At 42.1% G+C, this 24,116-nt stretch overlaps 1 protein-coding gene across 1 annotated transcript in view; it reads right to left on the reverse strand.

The window, feature by feature from the left end:
* KCNT2 (potassium sodium-activated channel subfamily T member 2) overlaps positions 1-24,116 on the reverse strand; it is a 1,265,156-nt gene that overhangs the window by 736,618 nt on the left and 504,422 nt on the right. Inside the window, exon 9 of the mRNA XM_040359820.1 lies at positions 1,744-1,924. Within this exon, the coding sequence (XP_040215754.1) occupies positions 1,744-1,924 (181 nt within the window). The remainder of the gene's footprint in view (positions 1-1,743; positions 1,925-24,116) is intronic.

Genomic DNA, 24,116 nt, shown 5'->3' on the forward strand with positions numbered 1-24,116 from the left:
AGAAGATTTTATTACACAGTATATTCATCCATACTGCTAACACATGCTTCCATACAAAGCTGAAATTGAGGATTCCAGGGATATTTTAGATACCTGAGAATGGGGAAGGAGCATGTAATAATGGCACGGATAATGTACCATGAAAATTTGTAAGCACAAAAAAAGTAGCTATCATGTTCATTGCTTAACAGGCCTACTGGAAAATAGATCATATTAACATCCCTCTATAAAAATAGTGGTGACTTGACAATTTATAGGCAAGAAAATGGAAACCTCAAAAAACATGGGCTACAAATGAGCAGTCAAGAAAATGGACAATATGCCAACAAATAGGCAGGCATTAGAATACAAGGCAACAAAAAAGCAATTACAACAACAAATGGATAATCTTTACAATGCATGTACAACAATGGGAAATTGTTACAATATGGGGGCATTGACGATAACACTGAAATATATTTGAGCTTTAAAGGGTCACTAAAGGATTTTTTTTTTTTTTTAGCTAAATAGCTTTCTTTACCTTACTGCAGTCCTGGTTTCATGTCCTCATTGTTCATTTTTGCTTTGATGTGGCTGTAATTCCTCTGTGTTCTGGACACTTCCTGGTTGTCTGTTTCCTGATCACCACAGTACTGGGAGATTTCTCACTGTGGTGACTAAACAAGGAGGTGTGATTACTGTTTGTAAAACGAAACTGGATTGGTGCTGAGGGGTTTTAGACAAAGCATCGCTGCCCTTTATTGGCTTTTTGTCTCTGTACATCAGAGAACCAGGAAACAACAGCAAAAACTAAACGAAACTGTAGGTACATTATATGATTGTTTTTTTTATCTATGTTTAATCATTTTTAAAAGGAATCAGTTAACTATTATGTCTCTATACCCTGTAAACAGTCATTTCAGCAAAAAACATTTTTTACTTTAGTGACCCTTTAAGTCTAGCCCTAACCCCTCCATGTATTTACTAGTTCTGCGCAGTAGCAGGCTCTGGTATACATCTTTTATCCAAATATGTACTTATTGTACAAAGAAAGTAGCTAGAGAGAAAGTACAATGAATGCTTGCTACTCCAGCTGCTGTGTGGCTACAACAATAATGATAATGTTACTACTCCAGTCAGTTCCTATACTCCCCATGACAATCATTTTCATTAGCCAGATTCTACACCTAAAACCTGGAGATATCCTGGAGTTATTGTCTTACTACTGTGTGATTAATTTAAATAAGCACTTAAAGGGTTTGTAAAGGATTTTTTTTTTTATCTTAATAGCTTCCTTTACCTTAATGCAGTGCTGTTTTCATGTCCTCATTGTTCGTTCTTGCTCTCAAGTTGCTGCAATTCTTCTCTGATCTCCACACTTCCTGGTTGTCTGTTTCCTGATAACCACAGTACTGGGAGCTTTCTCTCTGTGGTCACTAATCAAGGAGGTGTGATTACTGTGTGTCTAAAACCCCTCAGCACCAATCAGTTTCGTTTTCCAAACCATCACTGCCCTGTATTGGCTCTGTATGCTCTGTACAGCAGAGAAGCAGGAAACATGCAAAAACGAAACTAGAAACTATAGGTACATTATATGATTGATTTTTATCTATTTTTAATTGTTTTTAAAAGGAATCAGTTAACTATTATGTCTCTATACCCTGTAAACAGTCATTTCAGCAACACAAAAAAAAAATTCATTTACAACTCCTTTAAGTAAGCTACATAATCATTGCACAATGAGCAAACATCAAGGTATCATACCTGGATTGGAAGAACTACTAGTGCTACACAGATCATTATGACTACCAAAAGTTTTGATGGCCATATCTTTGGGGTCACATCTCCAAAACCCACAGTTGAAAACGTCACAATGCAGAAGTAGAGAGAATCAAATAGCGTCAATTTATTTCCAGCTCGCTCTAAGTGTTGAATTCCACAGATGCTGAAAAACAAAATTACATTTACACCAATTAAAATATCTAGAGGAATAAAGGATATACTATATAGCCCAATGTATTGCGTTGGTGATGTGTGTAATTTATGGGTTTTGAGGGAACAGACATATATTAAAGCAAATGACCAAAGTAATGATTTGCAAAGTAATTTCCTAAAGCAACTCAGCAGAAATCAGTTAAATTGAATCTTTCTGTTTTATACTTGTAGCATTTTTTCAAAAATGACTGTCTCTTCAATTATAATCTGAGAATTGTGACATGAAATACAGCTGGCACTGCCCTTTATTGTTTGTCTTATTTATGCGGTAGTAAAGGTAATTAAAAAAAAAACAACTACTAGCACATTATAAAAGACTTACCTTGAAACAATGCCCTCCATCTCCATGCTGTTACCGCTAACAGGGCTTCTGCCGCGATGATGTCATTCCCACGCATTTGCTCTGCGGTATGCCGCAGAAACTATGCACCAGTGATGTCACCGCCTGCTGCTCCCTAGAATATCTCCTAAATAGTGCACGTTTAGGAGATATTCATTTAACCTATAGGTAAGCTTTATTATAAGCTTACCTGTAGGATAAAAACAACAAAACAGGCTTTACTACAACTTTAAGACTCTTATTTGTGTGGTAAAGGATACGTATCTAATAATGTAATAAATGCAATATAGTAGTCATTCAATATACAAAATAAATAGTAATAATTAGGGATGAGCCGAACACCCCACGGTTCGGTTCGCAGCAGAACACGCGAACAGGCAAAATATTTGTTCGAACACATGAACACCGTTAAAGTCTATGGGACACGAACATGAAAAATCAAAAGTGCTAATTTTAAAGGCTAATATGCAAGTTATTGTCATAAAAAGTGCATATAACAATTGGTGAGCATACCCATATAGAAATACTGCTAAAGAATATGTAGGGACTGAGATGAGCGGTCACTCCTCGTGAAGGGGGTCTCTGCCGTAGCCAAAAATCATATGCGCAAAAACCAGGGTACTATCTTATAGGGAACCTAAAAAGTGTTTGGGGACCCGGGTCCTACCCCAGGGGACATATATCAATGCAAAAAAAGTTTTAAAAACTGCAGTTTTTTCGGGAGCAGTGATTTTAATAATGCTTAAAGTGAAACAATAAATGTGAAATATTCCTGAAATATTCCTTTAAATTTCGTATCTGGGGGGTGTCTATAGTGTGCCTGTAAAGTACTGCATGTTTCCTGTGCTTAGAAAAGTCCCTGCACAAAATTACATTTCTAAAGGAAAAAAAGTCATTTAAAACTACTCACGGCTATAATAATTTGTCGTGTCCCAGCAATACAGATGAATGTCATTGAAAAAAAAACAGCATGTGTTCCCCCCTTAGTCCATTACCAGGCCCTTTGGGTTTGGTATGAAAATTAACCACTTAAAACCTGGACCATTATGCAGGTTAAGGACTGCCCCTTTTTGCGATTCCGCACTGCGTTGCTTTAACTGACAATTGCGTGGTCGTGCGACGTGGCTCCCAAACACAATTGGTGTCCTTTTTTTTCTACAAATAGAACTTTCTTTTGCTGGTATTTGATCACCTCTGCGTCTTTTATTTTTTGCGCTATAAACAAAAATAGAGCGACAATTTTGAAAAAAATCCAATATTTTTTACTTTTGCTATAATAGATATCCCCAAAAAATATCTAAAAACATTTTTTTCTTGAGTTTAGGCCGATACGTATTCTTCTACTTATTTTTGGTAAAAAAAATCGCATTAAGCGTTTATTGATTGGTTTGCGCAAAAGTTATAGCGTTTACAAAATAAGGAATAGTTTTATGGCATTTAAAAAAAAAAAAGAATTTACTGTAAAAATGACAATGGCAGTGAAAGGGTTAATCACTAGGGGGCACTAAGGGGTTAAGTGTGTCCTAAGGGAGTGATTCTTACTGTAGGGGGGCCTGGCTGTAGGTGACACTGCCACAGAGAAGAACGGGGAAGGTGTGTTTACACACACCTCTCCCCGTTCTTCAGCTCCTGTGACCCGATCGCAGGACACCGGCGGCGATCGGGTCCACGGGACCCGCGGGCGTGGTCACGGACCTTCGGAATGGCTGGGCGCGCGGCCCTCAGCTGGTCTTTTGAAAGCGAGGTACAGGTACGTGCCTGTGCCCAGCCGTGTCATTCTGCCGACGTATATCGGCGTAAGGCGGTTCTTAAGTGGTTAAGGGGAACCCTGAACCAAAATTAAAAATAAAATGCGTGGGGGTCCCCGCAAATTCCATATCAGGCCCTTCAGGTTTATTATGGATATTAAGGGGAATGGCTTGGGGTTTCCCCCAAAAATCCATACCAGACCCTTATTCGAGCATGTAACATGGCAGGCCGCAGGAAAGGAGGGGGGACAGCAGAGCGCCCCCCCTGAAACATACCAGTCCACATGCCCTCAACATGCCCTCAACACAGGAGGCCCCCAAACTGTCTCCTGTGGTTTTTAACATTTTTTCACTTTTTTGGTGAAATGGTAGGAAGCTTCCAGATTCCGATAAGCCCCCCGCCCGCAGACCCCCACAACCACCGGGCAAGTCATAGACTTCTGTTATTATCTGCGGGTTTGGTGCGCTTTCAGAAAGTGCGCCACACCTGCAGGATATAATAGACATTGATGGCAAAGTGCAGGAAAGCCACAGGTGCATTGTGCTGCACCCGCAGTGCAGGTAAACTGTCACACATCAGTGTGAAAACAGCCTTAAGCCCCTTTCACATGATCGGTTCAACCAATGCAGATCCTCCATTCACCTCTATGGAGTGGCAGATGTAAACAAACTTGTGTCCATTTGCACCCACCTACCTCCAATCCGATCCACAAAACAAAAACAGAAGGGAATCCGTCCTCTTCCATCTGGTTGGATCGGATGGGAGGGCTCACAGAGTAGAGTGGGCTGTGTCCATGTCTGCTCTGCATATACAGAGTGGACACGGATTTGTCTTCCATTGCTCAACTTATTGTGGCCCACCACCAGTTACCAAGTAGCTTAAGTGGCCCTTGCTCTTCAAAAGGTTGGGCACCCCTGCCCTAAAATGAGTCTGCTTACATTGATACTACAAACTTTGTTGGCAGTACCTGTCTGGTAATGATATAAATACTGTGACATCACTCAATTTACAAAGGAGGCCCTATCATTTTTCTAACTCATAGAACTTAAAAAAAACTGTTGTCAATAACTGTTAGTAAACTGCACATACTGCAACATCAGTAAATCATTTTGAAATAACACACCAACAATAAGTCCACATGCTGCAACATTTTGAAAACACAAGATGTTGGGAACAGCTGCCAAGAAGTTATGCACTTGTAAATGAGAATTGCTCTATGTGATGAGAAAGTATAGAGTACATACTGTATACAATTACAAATTGTATTTTGAAAGAAAACTAAAAGTTTAACACATATTGATAAAATTATTTGAACCAAGCTGGGCCATTTTACATGCATCGCTATAAAAATATTCAAAGAAGGGCACAGAGCTAGCTGTGAAACGGGATCGCTGCCTGAAGGAGAACCTCTGGCCACTCAGGGGATAGATTGGTTATCAACAAGCCTCCAGGACCCACAATCTCTCTACCCACACCAGGGGAATTAACCCTAGACACCCGCAACCATAATGAAGAAGCACAAAGAGTAGAGGAAGCCTCAGAAACTCACAGCCTTCTTTCCTCAGCAGAAGCATGGCAGCAGGCAAAATGGCACCAGCCTTCACCCTGGCCCCTAGAGCAGCACCATGGGATTCTCATGCCTCCTCCAGCGGTTCACTACACAGCCCAAATTAGGTACATCCACCCCACTATCTGGCATCCCAGAAAAGTCCAGGTTTCGGATGGACACAAAGACCAGAGACCATGAGGTAAGCCCCAATGCAGATTCAGGGGAGGACACAAGGGAGCCAGTGCTAGGTACAGGTATGAAAGACACGTTGATGTCACTGAGAAACTCACTTTAGGCAGCTCTGATGTCTTGTATGCATAAGTTTAACAAGGAGCTGAAAAATGTTGAAGCCAGGATTGATCATATAGAAAACAAGATGGGGGAGTTTGACAATACATTAATGACCTGGTGGATGCCTGTGAGGGGAAGGATGAGGAGATGGAGTGGGTCAAAACTAAAATAGCAGATATTGAGGACAGATACAGAAGGAACAATCTAAAAATAAGGGGGATCCCTGAATCAGTTGCACATGCAGATTTATGTTTCTGTTTTACTACTATATTAAAAGTTATTTTCCCTGAGGTATCTGTCTTAGATGTTACAGTGGACAGAAAACATGGCCTTCCAAAACCTCCTCATCTCCCAGAGCAACTTTCTAGAGATGTGATCTTGCGACTGCAAGCTCATGTCTGCAATGTGCAGGAAAGAGCACATCCCTTTTCAATACTCGAAGCTCCAATATAATGCAGATTTATCCCAGTGTACATTACTGAAGAGGAGAAATCTTAACACTATTACAAAAGCTCCAAGGAAACATGATATAAGTTACAGGTGGGGACACCCCACGAAAATGACTGTGTCACAGACTCTATGGGAAAAGGTCTAGCTTTGATGAAGTCCTGGCAATTACTTCCAGAGTCACCTGCCCCTTCCTCCTCACCTAATATCCCTAACCATGTGGATCCAGGGTGGAAAACGATGACAAATAAAATCTCTCGAAAGCACAATTGATTCTGGTGAGGTGCAAGAAATGTTCATTCAAGTTCCCCTGTATGGCAGAGGATGAATTTTAGTTCAACACACCCCCATTCAGCTTGAGCAGAAGTTGCTGCATACGGGTTCTATATACATTTTTGTGACTTTCCTGTCGGTTTCGGTTTGATGAATATTGTAATTGACTATTTCGTTATTTTACTATTTTTTGTTCCATTTCTCCTGATCTCTTCGGGATCCATCCACTAGAGGGCACCCACCTCCCACAGTGAGTAAATCCAACTCATCATTCTAAACTACATCTTTTCACAAACAAAATATGGGACTGACATTTTTGTCCTAAATCTTTTTGGCAAGAAACTCTGCGCTTTAAATGTGATGTCATATGTGTATTGGAGACACACTTTTGAAACAGCGCTCCACATAAATGCACTCACAGGAATCAACTCTACGGCACTCACTTTAGTAAATGTTTATGCTCCCAATGCACACCAACTATGTTTTTTAGAACAAATTATTAAAGACCATACACAAACACCAGCAAGGTGGATTACTCGTGTGTGGGGACTTTAATATCACCCCAGATCTGACTATTGACTCCACATCTTCTAGTGGGCAGCATACTTTATCTCTTCAATGCTCCATTTAACACCACGATCTTAATATAGAAGAGAGGAGTTTGTGGGACTTTAAATGAGGGAGCGCCATGTCAAAAGGAATAATACCATAAATATTAGGTTATAGTACATGATTTATTTTTTACAATCTTAAATACATGTCAAATAGGTAGGTAGTCACAAGGCTTACTCTAGATATGCTGCTACATAGCATGCAATACAGAAATAAAAAACAGACATGGCAGATATACATAATAAAATAGATAAATTAGAGAATATATGAAATTTGAACAGGTGACTGTTGGCATCTAGGGGCACTCTATGCGTTTCCTGGCATTGCAGCTATTCATCAGGAGTGTTTTAGGGTGGTCTACTGAAAATAAAAAATAAAAATAAAGAATAAATGATAATGCCTTCTAAATGGAAAAGGACAGGGACTATGTCCCAACAGGATGGAAACGGTTGGGAAATTTACTAAAAAACCGCAAGACCTGGTTCGGTATCTGCCAAGGAAAAAGGGGATTCGGGCACAATGTCTCCCCGGGGTTGAGATGGGGAACCCCCCGAGGACGAGGAACAGCGCCTGGAGTATAACATGGTGGCCACAGCTTGATCCAAGTGCATAGTGTACCTAAAACAAGTGTATGTAACGCTATCAGCGTTAATTCAGTGTGTACGAGCGCAGCTGTATCTCTCCCTAACAGCTGCGCTCTATTCAATGAGATGTCCGCGTCACTTCCGGTGCGCGGACGTCTGCGGTTCACGCTGGAACGCGGAAGTGCGTTCCAGCGTACGGCGCCCGGCTCCTCTCACGAGCCCGGGCTATTTAAACCCCCAGGTTCGGCGGCAGGGTGTTCAGATATTGCAGTTGGACGCCTGCCGCCACCTGTGTATTGGGACCCCTCTGCAGCCTCTCCTTCTCGGACCAAATCTGCCAGCAGCCCTGACGCCAAACCAGCCTCCCTGATCCAGCTTCACAGCACCTCTTCCCTGAACCCTGCTATCTGGATGTCAGCAACCTTTCTGTTGGAAACCTCCACTTGAAGCTACTAGCTAACCGCAATTACCCTAATGACAATTAGCTGTTATTACAGTGTATATCTTCTCTGCTGTTAAAGGGACAGTGTTCTTATTCTCTATATCTGCTATACTACTGGGTCTGTTATCTCAGCTCAAGTTTATTTCCTGCACTCACCTCAGTAAGACCACTGAATCATTAATAGAGCCATTTGCATTCTGCCGCAGCCAACCTGTCTGTTTAATACTGAGCTGCCAGTAGCTATATCAAGGGACTGTTCCATAGTCTGCTGTCTAATTAAGTTTATGAAGTAATAAGCTACCATAATTATAAGTTCTGTTTCTCACTGGAGGTTGTGATGAGTAAACCCCAAACTCTTATTGTTCATTGAGAGTGAACCGGTGGTTGAACCCTGAGAAGCCTCCGCAGTTGAGATCCAAAACCATATTTACTAAACCCAGAATATTCTCGCAGGGTCATAACAGTGTATCAAAAAATTATATAAAAAAATGTAAAAGTGGGGTAGCGAGATATCAATGTGTTCCCATAAGGGGATTGCATAGGAAAATGTGCAAGGAACAGAGCCAAACAGGGGAGGAAAAAACATACCAGAAGATGATGACTTAGCTCCCAGCAAAAAGGGTGACCTGTGTAAAGGATCAGGTGTGTTGTTCCTAATGGTTGAATCAAGCAAATGAACCACCAGCCACTCCAAGGCTACTATATACCTCCATTCCCAGGTGGGGCCCCCATCAACGTCATGCCTAATTGACCATTTTGCACAAGGGAACCCACTACTGATGGTTTACCATACGCAGCTGGAAATTCCCTCCTGCCTCCCTTGTCCAAAATGGTCCAGTGATGTGACCCGTCACGTGACCCCGTCCCCCTCTGATGCACCCTCTGCTACGTCACTGGGTAAGCCTGGCTTCCCCCTTGCGTCAGAGGGGGTGGGGTCACGTGACAGGTGGCTCCGCCTCACTAATAAAAGAAATGTCACAGCTTCAGCCGCGTCATTCGCCAGGCTGTGTCTGGCGGAGAGAGGATGCTGGCGATGCTGCGCTCTGGATCCCGGACGATCTTCTCATCGCTGGACAGGAGAGGAGATCAACCGTCGCTGGATACCGACAACGTTGGTGCAGGGAGCCGGGACCAAGTGGATTACCACCGCTGGATTTTTTTTTTTAATAAAGGACTTTTTTCTACGGTGTGTGTGTGTTTTTTACAACTATTTACACTTCCTTCGTGAAATGGTAGGTGTACAATGTACCCCATTACCAATTCACATAGGGGGGGGCAATATCTGGGGGTCCCCTTTGTTAAAGGGGTCTTCCAGATTCTGATAAGCCCCCCGCCCGCAGACCCCCACAACCACCGGCCAGGGTTGTGGGGATAAGGCCCTTGTCCCCATCAATATGGGGACATCCTCCCCATGTTGAGGGCATGTGGCCTGGTAAGGTTCAGGAGAGGGGGGCCGCACTCTGTCCCCCCTCTTTTCTGTGGCCGGCCAGGTTAACGTGCTCGGACAAGGGGTCTGGTGTTGGTTTTTGGGGGAACTCCATGCCATTTATTTTTTAAATTTGGGGTGGAGTTCCCCTTAAAATCCACATCAGACCTGAAGGGTCTGGAATAGATATTTGGGGGGAACCCCACGTCATTTTTTTTTTAATTGTCAGTGGGGTTCTCCTTAAAGGATCACTAAAGGAAAACATTTTTTTGCTGAAATGACTGTTTACAGGGTATAGAGACATAATAGTTGACTGATTCCTTTTAAAAATGATTAAAAATAGATAAACAGCAATCATATAATGTGCCTCCTAGATGCAAAAATGAAAGTGAAACTAATTTAGTCTTTGCATGTTATTTCAAGGCTCTGTGCTGGACAGTGCCATAGAGAGTCATGGCTAGGAAAACGAAACTAAAGTCTCCCATTACTTTTTTCATAAGGAGCCAGACAACCAGGAAGTTTCCACAACAGAGCAGAATTACAGCAACATCAGAGCAAAAACAAACAACGAGGACATGAAACCAGGACTGCAGTAAGGTAAAGGAAGCTATTTAGCTAAAAAAAAAATCCTTTAGTGACCCTTTAATATCCATACCAGACCTGAAGGGTCTGGTAATTGAATTTGGGGGGACCCCCACGCTTTTTTTATGAATTAATTCTCTCTGAATTGCCGGGAGCCGACAATTCATTATAGCTGCGAGTCCGGTTTTAAATGACTTTTTTTCTTTCAGAAATGACACTTTGTGCAGTGACAGTTCTAAGTACGGGAAACATGCGCTATTTCACATGCTTACTTTACACCCCCTCCTAGGTACGAAATTTAAAGGAATATTTCACTTTTATTGTTTCACTTTTAGCATTATTAAATTCACTGCTCCCGAAATTTTTTCCAATTTTAAAGCTTTTTTTTGCATTGATACATGTCCCCTGGGGCAGGACCCAGGTCCCCAAACACTTTTTAGAACAATAACTTGCATATTAGCCTTTAAAATTAGCACTTTATTTTTCTCCCATAGACTTTAACAGGGTGTTCCGCGGCTTTTCTAATTTGCCGCGAACACCCCAAATTGTTCGTTGTTCGTCGAACAGGCAATGTTCGAGTCGAACATGAGTTCAACTCGAACTCGAAGCTCATCCCTACTAACTACTAATGTTAATCTACTCTGATAAAAATGATTCTGTTGGCTTGTAATTTTGCCATAAAAGTGTTATAATTTTCAACAAATAAATACATGTTAATTAATTTACTTTGATATTTTAAGGAACCTTACGTAATTTTCAATAGTTCTTAAAACACACATTTTACATTTACAAAAAATCTCTGAAATTATGGAAGTAGATGTTGCCAAACATGCAACCGCTCAAGTTTTGATGCTGTAATTTTAAAGAGTTTGATGTCTTTAGAACTTTGAAAACTGTCATGAGGCAGTTCCCATACGTTTGAGGTCCATCAGGACAAAAGAGCACAAAAGTCACTACAAAGCCAGAGTGAACATTGAACAAATTATCGTTCACATGCTTTAAATGTTGCTTAACCACTTACCGCCCGCCTGCCCTATTGTGGATTTACATCTGCAATGTGGCTCCATTATCCTGACTGGGCATCAAATGACGTTCAGCAGGATAAGCCACTTGTGTGCGCCCCAAGGGGTGTGCAGTGTGGCGATTAGTGGTGCTTTGTGTCACTCTGACACACCGCATCTCCGATCGTGGTAAAGAGCCTATGATGTAGGCTCTTAACCATGTGATCAGCTGTGACCAATAACAGCTAAACACAGTGGTAACCAGGACATGTCAGTAAATGGCTTTCCTCTGTTTGTGCTGACAGGGAGAGCCGATCGGCGGCTCTCTTGACAGAGGGAGGGGGGTCTGCTCTAATAATAAGCACATTGATTATCAGCACAGCCCCCAACAGAGGTGCCCACAAACGTGGCACTCAGTGCCCACCAAATGACAATTAGTGTCCATCAAAATACCAATCAGTGCCCATCAAAATGCCAATATGTGCCCATCAGTAACGCATGTCGGTGCCCTTCACAGATGCCAATCAGTTCCCATCAGTAATTACTGTTAGTGCCTCCTCATCAGTGCAGCCTCATCAGTGCCTGTCAGTAGAGGAGAAAACACAATTTTATAAAAGAAACAAAGAAAAACATATTTTTTTCAAAAATGTTGGTCTTTTCTAGTTTGTTTAGCAAAAAATAAAAACCCCAGTGGTGATCACATACCACCAAAAGAAAGCTCTATTTGTGGGATGAAAATTATAAAAAAAAAAAAAAAGGAGTTTGGGTACAGACAGGCTGTGTGCTGGAGATCTGCCCCAGTCACCTTTTTTTCTCTTGATGTCAGGAAAACTTGTCAGAAGTGACTGATAGCTGAGAAACAAAGCAGCAGACATAAATGACACTGAGGCCCTGTACACACGAGCGAATATCCGATGAAAACGGTCCGCCGGTACACACCATCAGATCAAAATCCCTGGGGAAAACATACGCGGTGACGTGGCCGCGCCGTCGCCACGACGATGACGCGTCAACGTGTGCGACCCTGGAAGGTAAATACTTCCACGCATGCGTAAAATCACTTAGACGCATGCGAGGAATGGGGATCGGTCGGACTTATACGGTGAGTCTGTACAGACGACCGGATAAGTCCGACGGACAGGTTTCCAGCAGATAGATTTCTTAGCATGCTAAGAAATTTTTGAAAAACGGTCGGCTGGACAAATGTCCGCCGAAAAATGTCCGCTAGGCCGTTCACACGACTGGATTTGTCTGCTGGAACTGATCCGCGGATAAATCCCAACGAACAGATCCGGTCGTGTGTACGGGGCCATAGGGCCAGATTCACAAAAGGGATACGACGGCGTTTCTCCTGATACCCCGCCGTATCCCTGTTTCTAACTATGCGACTGATTCATAGAATCAGTTACGCATAGATAGCCCTAAGATCCGACAGGTGTAATAGTTTTACACTGTCGGATCTTAGGATGCAGTACCGCGGCCGCCGCTGGGGGGAGTTCGTGTCGTAAACCAGCGGCAGGAATGCAAATTAGGAGTTACGGCGGATCCCCGATGGATTTTCGCGTTCGCTATGTCGCCGCTAGTCTAGTTTCCCGTCGCAAAGTTAGTCGTCGTTTTAGGTGCCCTAACTTTAGTCAGCAAACGTATTGCTGTCTAAAGTATGGCCGTCGTTCCCGCTTCGAAATGTAAAATTTAACGTCGTTTGCGTAACACGTCCGGGAATACGGAAGTACGCTACACGCGTCGCCGTTCGAAAACATGACGTCACGGCGCGCAAAGCATGGCGGGAGTTAGGAAACGGAGCATGCGCAGTAGGTCCGGCGCGGCATGCGCAGTAGGTCCGGAGGCCGCGGGCGTAGTTTTCATCGCAAGTGCTTTGTGAATCAGGTACTTGCGATGAAAACTTGCGGCGGTGTAACGTATCTACGATACGTTACGCCACCGCGATTCTACGTGAATCTGGCCCTTATTGCTCTCAATTGAGACAAGTACGCACAAGATACGTCGTTTACGTAAGACATACGCCGGTGTAAAGTTACCCCTCATAAAGCAGGCGTAAGTCATGTTAGGTATGGACGTCGGAAACGTACGAACAGCGTCGTATTTTACGTTGTTTGCGTAAGTCGTCCGTGAATGGGGCTGTGCATAGGTTACGTTCACGTCGACTAAGCATTGAGCGGGCGTAATTTACTTTGAAAATTCGACGTGATACTGAGCATGCGCGCATGCGCCGTTCGTAAAAAGCATCATTTACGTGGGGTCACAACACATTTACATACAACACGCCCCCTAACAGACTATTTTGAATTAGGCGGGCTTACGCTGTGTCAGATACACTACGCCGCCGTAACTTAGAGCGCAAGTTGTTTCTGAATACAGGACATGGCGCTCTAAGTTACGGCGGCGTAGTGTATCTGAGATACGCTACGCCCGATTAAAGATAGGCATTTGTATGTGAATCTGGGCCACGGTCTATAAACTGAAAAAAAAATAGTAGGCTTTACTTAAACATATGGGCCCAGATTCAGAAAGAAGTTACGTCAGCGTATCTCCAGATACACCGTCGTAACTCCGAATGCGGGCCGTCGCATCTCGGCGCCTGATTCATAGAATCAGATACGCCTCAATGTTGCCTAGATACAAGCGGTGTAAGTCTCCTACGCCGTCGTATCTTAGGGTGCAATATTTACGCTGATCGCTAGGGGCGCTTCCCTAGACTTCCTTGTTGAATATGCAAATTAGGTAGATACGCCTATTCAGAAACGTACGTCCGCCCGGCGCATTTTTTTACGTCGTTTACATAAGGCTTTTTCCGGCATAAAGTTACCCCTGCTCTATGAGGCGTAGCCAATGTTAAGTATGGACGTCAGGCCAGCATCGAATTTTGCGTTGTTTACGTTGTTTGCGTAAGTCGTACGTGAATAGGGCTGTGCGTAAGTTACGTTCACGTCTAAAGCATTGACTATTTACGGCGTAATTTGGAGCATGCGCACTGGAATATTTTCATGGACGGCGCATGCGCCGTTCGTTGAGAACGTATATTATGTGGGGTCACGGCTAATTAGCATACAACACGCCCCCTACAGCCTATTCTGAATTACGCGGGCTTACGCCGGCCAATATACGTTACTCCGCCGTAACTTTAGGCGCAAGTTCTTTCTGAATACAGGACTTGCCTCTCAAAGTTACAGCGGCGTAGCCTATATGAGATACGCTAAGCCAGCATAACATTACGCATTTTTATCTGAATCTGGGCCGAGGTCTAGAAACTTGAAAAATGTAGTTGGCTTTTCAGTCTATAAATTGGAAAAATGTAGTTGGCTTTACTTAACCTCCCTGGCGGTATGATTCTTTCAGAAAAAAGGTGCTGAAAGCGGTACCATTATTTGCAAGGAAATTTGGCGTTTTATACTGTAGGCCTGTAATTTTTAGGAATAACTCATTTAAATCTGACCAAACAAGAGTCTTGTAGGCATCCCGGGTATGACATTTTTTTAAAAAACAAAATTATAAATTATAATATAATAAATAATTATAAATAATTATAACAAATAATAATATAATTATAATAAAAATTATTCAATAAAGTAATCAACTCAAAATCACTGAAATTTGCTCAGTTGCAGAATTGTCGCTGTCATTACTTTTATTTTTTTATGACGGATTTCCCCACAAATCGCTATCGCACAATTCTGCAAGTGATTATAATTTATTATCGCTGTTTTCTAGCTGCTCTAAAACCATTTTTGACATAAAGGGACACTTTTGGTTGCTATGGACAATCTACAGTTTGCAGGGAGAAAGAACAGTTTTTATTATATAAAAGTACATGTAGGGCACAGGGCAGACCACTAGGGACAAGGGGGGTGTGTATTTTTTACATATAGTATTGTAATCTATAAGATTACAGTATACTGTGTGTATTGTGTTTGTTTACATTTTTTAATTTGGCGCCGTTCTCCGCCCCCGTGCGTCGAAACGTTGCAGGGAACGGAGATCGGCGGCACAGGAGGATGCTGTGTGAATCGAGCGAGCACCCGCTCGCTCACACAGCGCAGTGGCATCGCTGGATCCAGGGACAAGGTAAGTAAACACTGTCTGTGGATGCTGCGAGGCAAGCCCGAGTCTAACTCGGGGTTACCGATCGCAGCACAGAAATCAAACCCCGAGTCAGACTCAGGAACACTGCCAGGAGGGTTACAAATATAGTTCCAGACAAGTTAAGGTATGTATTCCTAACTTAAAACTGTAAAAACTCTATAAACTGAAAAAAAATGGTTGGCTTTAGTTAAAACAACAAAGTTGAAAACGTGACAAGTCTAATGAACGAGCCCCTAGCGTTCATGCGATGCTCCATGGGACAGTACAAAGTGCTGCCGCAATTCCTGTCTATTCCACCCCCCCTGTTTCTTTACAGTTAGGTTGCTCCGGGTGATGGCAGGATTCAGAGCAGCATAGCAACAGCCCCCTGGCTAATTCGGGAGGGATTGAGCCGGGCAGTGTTTTTAAAAGCTGGCAGCTTTCCTGCTCCATCTCACAGCCTGAGGGGACGACGCAGAAGAAGGAACCGTGCTGCTGCAGCCTGTGTAGCTCCAAGAGGTAACAAGAGAAAGAGGTTGAGAAGTGAAGATTCTACCTCTTCTTCTGTGAGGCCCCGTACACACGACCAGTTTCCTCGGCAGAATTCAGCTTCCGACCGAGTTTCTGGCTGAATTCTGCCGAGGAAACTGGTCGTGTGTACACTTTCGGCCGAGGAAGCCGACGAGGAGCTTGACGAGGAAATAGAGAACATGTTCTCTATTTCCTCGTTGTTCTATGGGAGCTCTCGGCCCGCCGAGCTCCTCGGCGGCTTCAGGGCTGAACTGGCCGAGGAACTCGATGTGTTTGGCACGTCGAGTTCCTCGGCCGTGTGTACGGGGCCTAAGAGTGAATGTGAAGCAGGCAAGGTCACGCTCCAGTCACAGAGCCAGAAGTGAACCACCTCAGCCAGCAGCTGTGGGCTGTTCTAGTGAGGTGACAGTGTCTGGGCAGCCTGTCAGCGTGGACCGCAGTCATGGTGAGAGAAATTATTTAAACTTAATTGAATTAGGTAAAGTAGTTGGTTCTTAAAGCAGGCCATACACAGTCGAATTTCGAACAAATTTTCTTTTCAAAATCAGAAAGTTTTTTTTTTGTGATCCGATGATTTTCGAAATTCGGCCGACCAAACCTTCATGTTGCCGGGAATATTAGTTTCTCTCCGGGAATATTGTTTTCTCTCCGGGAATATTCTTTTCTCGCACGATTCTCCCATCATTGATCAGAAAATCGTTTGTTTTTCAAAAAATTACCAAAATGTCGGATTTCTCAAATTTGTTTGCCGTGCGAAAATCGGCTGTTGCTGCAGCCCACTAACGGTACGAAATTCGTACGAAAATTCTTTAATACGATTTTCGAAAGAAAAAATTCTTTCGAAATTCGAACCATGTATGTACTTGCTAAAATTAATTAATCTAGTATGTATGTGGTATGTATGTGGTATGATTATGTCTGATAACACTGTTTTTTCACAGGGTAACCCACTATTGAAGTAAGTATTAACCCTTTGAATTCAAGGGTCTCTATGATGGATAAATTACCTGTTAATGATTTTAAAACAGTTGTTTCTTTACCTTCTTCTTCTCCTTCGCTAAACTCTTTACCTGTAAAATCTCTGGTTTCTGAAACATGCCTTAAAGAGGCGCTTCCCTGTGAACTGTCCCCTCTGGGTTTTCATTTGACTATGGTGGTGAAAGAAAAAATTTGGCAAGGGGAATTTATAGACATACTATCTTTGCTTCCTTCTTCTAAAGAATTACTGTTGAAATCTGAGAAAACAATAGATGACAGGTCTGAAGAAGATAGGAGGAGGGCAATTTCTCTGACTTTTCAGAATTGGCTTCAAGCCTTTTTTTTTTTTCTTCAGTGATTGGGGAACGTTTCTCTGACAAGTGTTCAGGGCTATTTCAACACCTGGATATAGTGGCGGAGGCTTGCCATCATTTTGGAGGCATCTCCTGGTTCAGCTGTGATGAGAGCTTCAGGCAGAAGCTTTTAGTAAATCCTTTCCTCCGTAGTGGGTCAAGGATGTAGGCTTGTGGCTGAATCAGATGCTCCCGCAAAGGCAGCAGTACATTCAGAGGCCACAAACTACAACTAGTTCTTAGTCTACTTTTCGTAAGGGAGTATGCTACGCTTTTAATGATTCCCAATGTAGATTCTTATCCAATTGCTTATCACAACGGAAAATATCGCGCTAAGGGATATGAAGTGCTAAAAATTAATCAAAAATAAATTAACAAAACTGTGTTAAGGTAATAACTAAAGCTGCAACCTTTTACCACATGTGATAGACATATGAAAACAAAATGAATACCAAAAATAAGATTGCGCTGAATTATCACAAAATATTATTTGTGAAAAAACAAACCAAAAAAATAATATCACTGTATTAATGAGAAGAATTTTTACTTTTATGAAAAATCAAAATTATTCCAAATACTCTTTAGTGTAATGCCACGTACAGACGGTCGTTTTTTGTGATAGAAAAAAACGTTGTTTTTTGTGATAGAAAAAAACGACGTTTTATGTGATGAAAAAAACGACGTTTTTCAAACTTCATTTTCAAAAACGATGTAGCATACACACCATCGTTTTTTTCCAAAAGCTCTAGCAAAGCGCGGTTACGTTCAGCACGTACGACGGCACTCTGTTCCATTCAAACTCGCTTCATAACTTGCTTCTGAGCATGCGCGGGTTTAAAAACTTTGTTTTAAACGTCGTTTTGCCCACACACTATCATTTTAAATGACACAAAAAACGACGTTTTGAAAAACGACACAAAAAATTCAAGCATGTTCGAATTTTTTTTTTGTCGTTTTTCAGAAGACATAAAACAACGTTTTCCCCACACACGGTCATTTTAAATGACGTTTTCAAAAATGTCTTTTTTTTTCATCACAAAAAACGACTGTGTGTACGCGGCATAACTCATGTGCTGATATATAAATAAAGACATGTAAACCATATATTCAAATTAATTGAATTCAGTCCAAACTCAAAACATAAAGTGAAAGCTCAGGGTAATTAACCCCACACAATATGTGACTCCTAAAAACAATTGTCCATAGAGAGAAAAAATCGATTTCACAGATGTAAATTGAGAGGAATAAAGGTGAAGAAAAACTCCACCACCGATCGAAGTATAGTTTGAGTCGAATGTAGAAAATCCACCGAAGAAGTGGTAGGTATTAAACTCTTACCAGACGGCCAAACAAGTACAGCATAACGATCCACTCAATCCCAGAAGGAGGGGGGGGGGAAACTGCAACACTCCACGGTGGTCAGCTGGTCCTTGCCTGGTTGTAAAGATCCCAGTCTTCCTCCAGGAACAAACTCGGCTTACCTCGAGGCTCCAAAACGCCAATATAGTACCCAAGAAGGAATAAATGCTCGGATAGTGAAGTACCGCAAGGGAAAAACTCTGGATTTTATTTAAAAATTATGTGTATCCAATGCACAGTACTCACAGGTAAAAACAAATAAAAGACAAGATGTAAAACGAATGTGCGCCCGTGCTTCCGGGGTTACGTTTCGACGTGATGATGTCAGTGCGTGGCTCCGCCCTGACTAGTTTCGACGTGAACAGTCGTTCTCTAAGGGCACGGGCGACGCACTGAGCCGTCACCATTTTAAACCACAGAGCGGCAACCAGCGGCAACAATCTTGAGAATGAGGTTACTCATTTCTAATTTTCTGACCAGAAGAAAGGTGCTCTTGCGCGTGGTTCAGTTCTTACTGGGACTCTCCGCTTTTGCATCTAGGGTAATCCCGGTGGCTAGAATTTTTTCACGAAGATTTGCTTTGGCCACTAAAGGGTTGACAAATCCTCTTTTTCATGTTTCTATTGCACGTCTCATTAAGGAGGATTTGAGGGTCTGGGACCAATTCCTGTAAAATTTTAATGGAAATACGGTATGGCGGAGTGATTTCATTGAAGACCTGGATATCCGCCTGTTTACAGACACATCAGGTTCGGTTGGCGCTTTCCTGGACGGTCACTGGTGTGCTGACAGATGGCCTGAGTCCTGGAGGTTGCCGGATATTATCCATAACCTGGTCTTGCTAGAGTTATTCCTGGTGGTAGGTAGTGGCTATTACCATTTGGCATAAACAGTTTGAGAACAAACGGGTAATCCTTCACACGGACAATAAAAGAGTGTTTTTTGCCATTAATTGTCTGTCATCAAAATCGGTAGGTATAAAAAATTACTTCATTTTTTGGTGCTGCAATGCATGACATTTAATATTTGGCTAAAAGCAAAACATATCCCTGGTTTTACTAATGATATCGCAGATTCTTTATCTCGTTCACAGTTCCAGAGGTTTCGGCTACTCGCTCCAGAGGCGGATCAAGAAGGTTTCTCATGCCCAGATTCTCTCTGGGGCCTGATCTGGAATTAATGGAGATGAACATAAGGAATTCTGTTGCCCCTAAGACTCGGGAAGAATATTCTCAATCCTGGTTTAGGTGGTGTAACTTTTGTGCAGAAGCTAATCTTTCGGTTAGTTCGGTGGATGCATATACAGCTCTATGCTTTGTTTCCTTCTTAATTAAGGATAATCTCAGTCTGGCCTCAGTGAATAACGATTTTACCCAGTGTTTAATTTTTCTAAAAATGTCTGGTTCTCTTGCTCTCTCTTCTTTTTTCCGCTTAAGCAAGCAATGAAGGGTTTCAGAAGGTCTGTCCCAGCGGTTGACAATAGACGTCCCATTTCTTCTGAATTATTGATTAAACCAATATCCACATTGGAATTAGTTTGTTTTTCTCCATTTGAGACTTCTTTGTTCAGAGCGGTTTTTGTCATAGCATTCTTTGGTGCTTTCAGAGTGGGGGAGCTTACAGCACCTAATAAGTTTTCAGCATCCTTTTTAGAGTTTTCTTATATCTCTATTAACGAAGACTCGATTAAGATTTTTTTTCCATAGGTCAAAGATGGACCAATTAGGGAAGAGTCGTTGGATAACCCTTTACAGAGCTCCTTTACAGAGCATTTGTCCAGTTTTCAGTGTTGCGCAATATCTTTCCATTCACCCCGTTTGGCCAGGTTCGTTTTTTATTCACAATAATTTGTCTCCGTTGACAAGATTCCAGTTTTCATTTGTCCTGTCTTCCTGCCTTAAAAAACATAATCTTTCTGGCTTTCACTCCATATTCCTTCAGGATAGGTGTGGCTACTGAGGCCAGCCTTCTTGGTTTTTCTAATGAAAGTCTTAAAAAATTGGGGCGTTGGGATAGTAATAGATTTAAGTCGTATGTCTGTCCTGACCTTGTCATTATGTGATTTTCCTAGGTGTTTCCAAGCATGTCATTTGGATAATAGGACATTCCTTTGTTTTTTGGGCCAAAATGAGAACTTCCATCAGGAGTGGCAAAACTAATCTCGGATTGGATAAAGAACGTTTCCAGGTTTTATGGTGGGGTGTAAGGGGTTTGAGATGGGGGAATTTAAAGGAGCAGTTGATTTTCTTGTCAGGAGAATGGCCTTCGCCGGATGTTCTTATCATTCATGCAGGGGCTAATGACCTGGCATATTCAACTCCCCATTATGAGTCTCCCTTGTGACATTCCTAACATAGCCGTCACCCAATGGGATGCTAAAGGGATTAAGCTGCTGGATGATATCCTTTTACATATATGCAGATAGCACATTTCCTACACTTCAATCAATCAATTAATATCTCACTATCCTGGAAAATTGCCCAATTTCTCTCAACTCGGGGGCATTTCTTTAATGTACAATGTATTTACCAACAAGGATACATTTATCAAATCCTCTACTATCAGAGCATGGGAACATTAATTATGGTCAGTATACTCAGATGAGCAGTTTCCAGCTGCAATTATTTCCACCTACTCTGCTACAAAAACATAAAATTTGTTGATATCTGACTCCCCATAGGATATCTAAATTCGCACCACAGTCATCACCTTTATGTTGGAGGAAGAGTGGAGCAGTAGGCACTCTCTACCACATACTGTGATCCTGCCCAGAAGTGTTGTCTCTTTGGCTAGCGGTATTCTGTCTTAATAACCACTAAAGCCCCAGACCATTTTGCAGCTAAAGGACCAGGCCACTTTTTGCGACGCGTGAAGCTCAGCTCCGCTCCCCGCCGGCCTGTTATTCATACGCTCGCACAGCACACTTGCTCCGTCCCCAGCCACCCCAGGGATTCGTTCCATGGCCCGGAAGAAGCCATACTCATTCCCACAGATGCCGCCGGCATACATACCGAAAACAGCCCGCACCTGTCACTTTGGATACATTCTCCACCGGCCGGCCTGCTTACTTACCTACCACAAGGCTTCCGATTTCCCCGTTCGCCGCAACAAGTGTCCCTCCAGTGCTTGCTGTCCCAGGAGCCCGTTTTTAAAGATTTGTAGCCTAGTGGCCTCCTTTGCAGCCACCATGATATAGAGTGGTGAGTGACTGTAAAATCAAGATGGCGGTGGCAACGCAGCTAACATCTCTGCAAAAGCCTTCCTCACAGTCACTGCGTGTATCATCACACAACATGACTGGTGAGACAAATAAAGTGTCCACTAAATCAGCTTTAATATCACCAGAAACAGATATTTTTTCTTCACAATCTGATGTGAACGAGGCTTTAGGGGAATAATTATTTAATCAAGAGAGCCAACATAATAGCTCTTTTTGTACCTCCAGCATACTAACTAAACCACCACCAGCTGATGATTCTGGAGACCCCATTCTTTTAGCCAGGTTTTCTACATTACTGGACCAAGGTCTAGAAAAAAACAGTAAACGCATCATTTCTGACATTAAAGGTGAATTTCAAGAACTGGGGACACGCATAAAAACTCTAGAAAACTCACTGGAAGACACTATCACCAAAACCAACCTGAATACTGATTGTATAGGGTCTATTCACAAGAAACTGGACGAGGTTTTAAATATGATTGACGATTTGGAAAACCGATCTCATCGCTACAACTTTAGAGTTCGAAGAATTCCTGAACATTTTAAAGATTCTGAAACCATTGTCAAGGAACTGATTTTACACCTTATCCCAGAACTACCCATCCACAAGATGGAACTAGACCGAGTCCACAGAGCCCTAACTGCGCCTCGATCAGATGGTGTTCCGAGGGATATTATAGTTAAACCTCATTACAATGAAGTAAAAGAGAGAGTGATGGCTAAAGCAAGAGTGATCGCAGACTTATGCCTGAGAGAACATTCTATACAGATCTTTGATGACATTTCACCTGCTACTATACAAAAACTCAGAGCAATGAAACCCTTATTACAACCACTCATTGCTAATAACATCAAATACCATTGGGCCTTCCTGTTCCGATTGAACTTCACCTTCCAAAAGAAAAAACACGCTTTCTCAACTTGGTCTGAGGGTGAAACACTACTCAAAAATCTAGGATTGATCTCTACTGATCCTGAAAATACCCCCCGCACCCCATAAGCCAAAAATACGAACACCGATTCACAAGGAGACACCTCATCCCAAGTGCGACGCTCCGGGAGAAACAAGAACAAATGCAAAGCTCGACCTCCACGATGACGATGACCGCCAAGAATCCCTTTTGGGTCTTTACGAATGTTATTTGAAATTACATATTTCTTTTTTTTTTGTTTTACTTTTTACTTTTAAATTGATACTAGGGTGGGATCACAATTGGAACAACATAAAATATTAATTCCTAAGTTTATTGTTATACTTGAATCTCTATCTTTTAGGAATTAACTTTTTTGTTTGCTTGTTTTTTTTTCTGTACCTTATTGAAGTTTAAATTTATATTTTTTTAGGGTATAATATTGGCCGGTGGCGGTTGTCATTTGCCCTAGTTGATTTTGTTCTCCTTCGTTATTTTAGAGACTTAAATCAAATTTAGCTCTATCTCCAACCTAGAGCAACTATTTTTGAAACAAGAGGTATACCTCTTGTTTGATAATCTGAACAATCTCTTTTTCTGAAATTGTTTTCTTTTATTTATTTATATTTATTTTTATTGTTTTCTCTCTTTCTCAACGCACCTTCTTTTCTCCTTTCTTTTCTCTCTTTTCTATTTTCTCTTTCTCTCTCTCTTCATTATTTCTAATTATTCTTTCATTCTTTCTTTTCTTTCTTCTCTCAAATTCTTCTATGGAGTTCTTAATCTATGTTATTAACTACTGGATAGACTTATCACTTGAAGAATCCCACAAACATCTGGCACTGGAAGAGTGTTTGTTATTTCCTAAGTATACCATGGCCACCCATACCCTAAGAACTTTCCATTTAAATTTGTTACACATAGGCCCAGATTCCGTCGTATCTATGCGACTGATTCTTAGAATCAGTTACGCATAGATATCCATTAGATCCAACAGGCGTAAGGCTTTTACGCTGTCGGATCTTAAATGCAATTTTTTTTCCGCTAGGTGTCGCCTCCGTCGTTTTCTCCGTCGAGTATGCAAATTAGCAAAATACGCGAATTCCCGAACGTACGTGCAGTCGACGCAGTGAAGTTATGACGTTTACGTTAGATTTGCGCCGCATAAAGTTGCCCCTGCTATATGAGGGGCAACCAATGTTAAGTATGGCCGTGGTTCCCGTGTCGAAATTTTAAAATTTACGTTGTTTGCGTAAGTCGTCCGTGAATGGGGCTGGACGCCATTTACGTTCACGTCTAAACCAATGACGTCCTTTGCGATGTCATTTGGAGCAATGCACCCTGGGATATTTTACGGATGGCGCATGCGCAGTACGTTCGACGCGGGAACGCGCCTAATTTAAATGCTACACGC

This window comes from Rana temporaria, chromosome 7 (assembly GCF_905171775.1).
Source record: "Rana temporaria chromosome 7, aRanTem1.1, whole genome shotgun sequence".
NCBI classification, from domain to species: domain Eukaryota; kingdom Metazoa; phylum Chordata; class Amphibia; order Anura; family Ranidae; genus Rana; species Rana temporaria.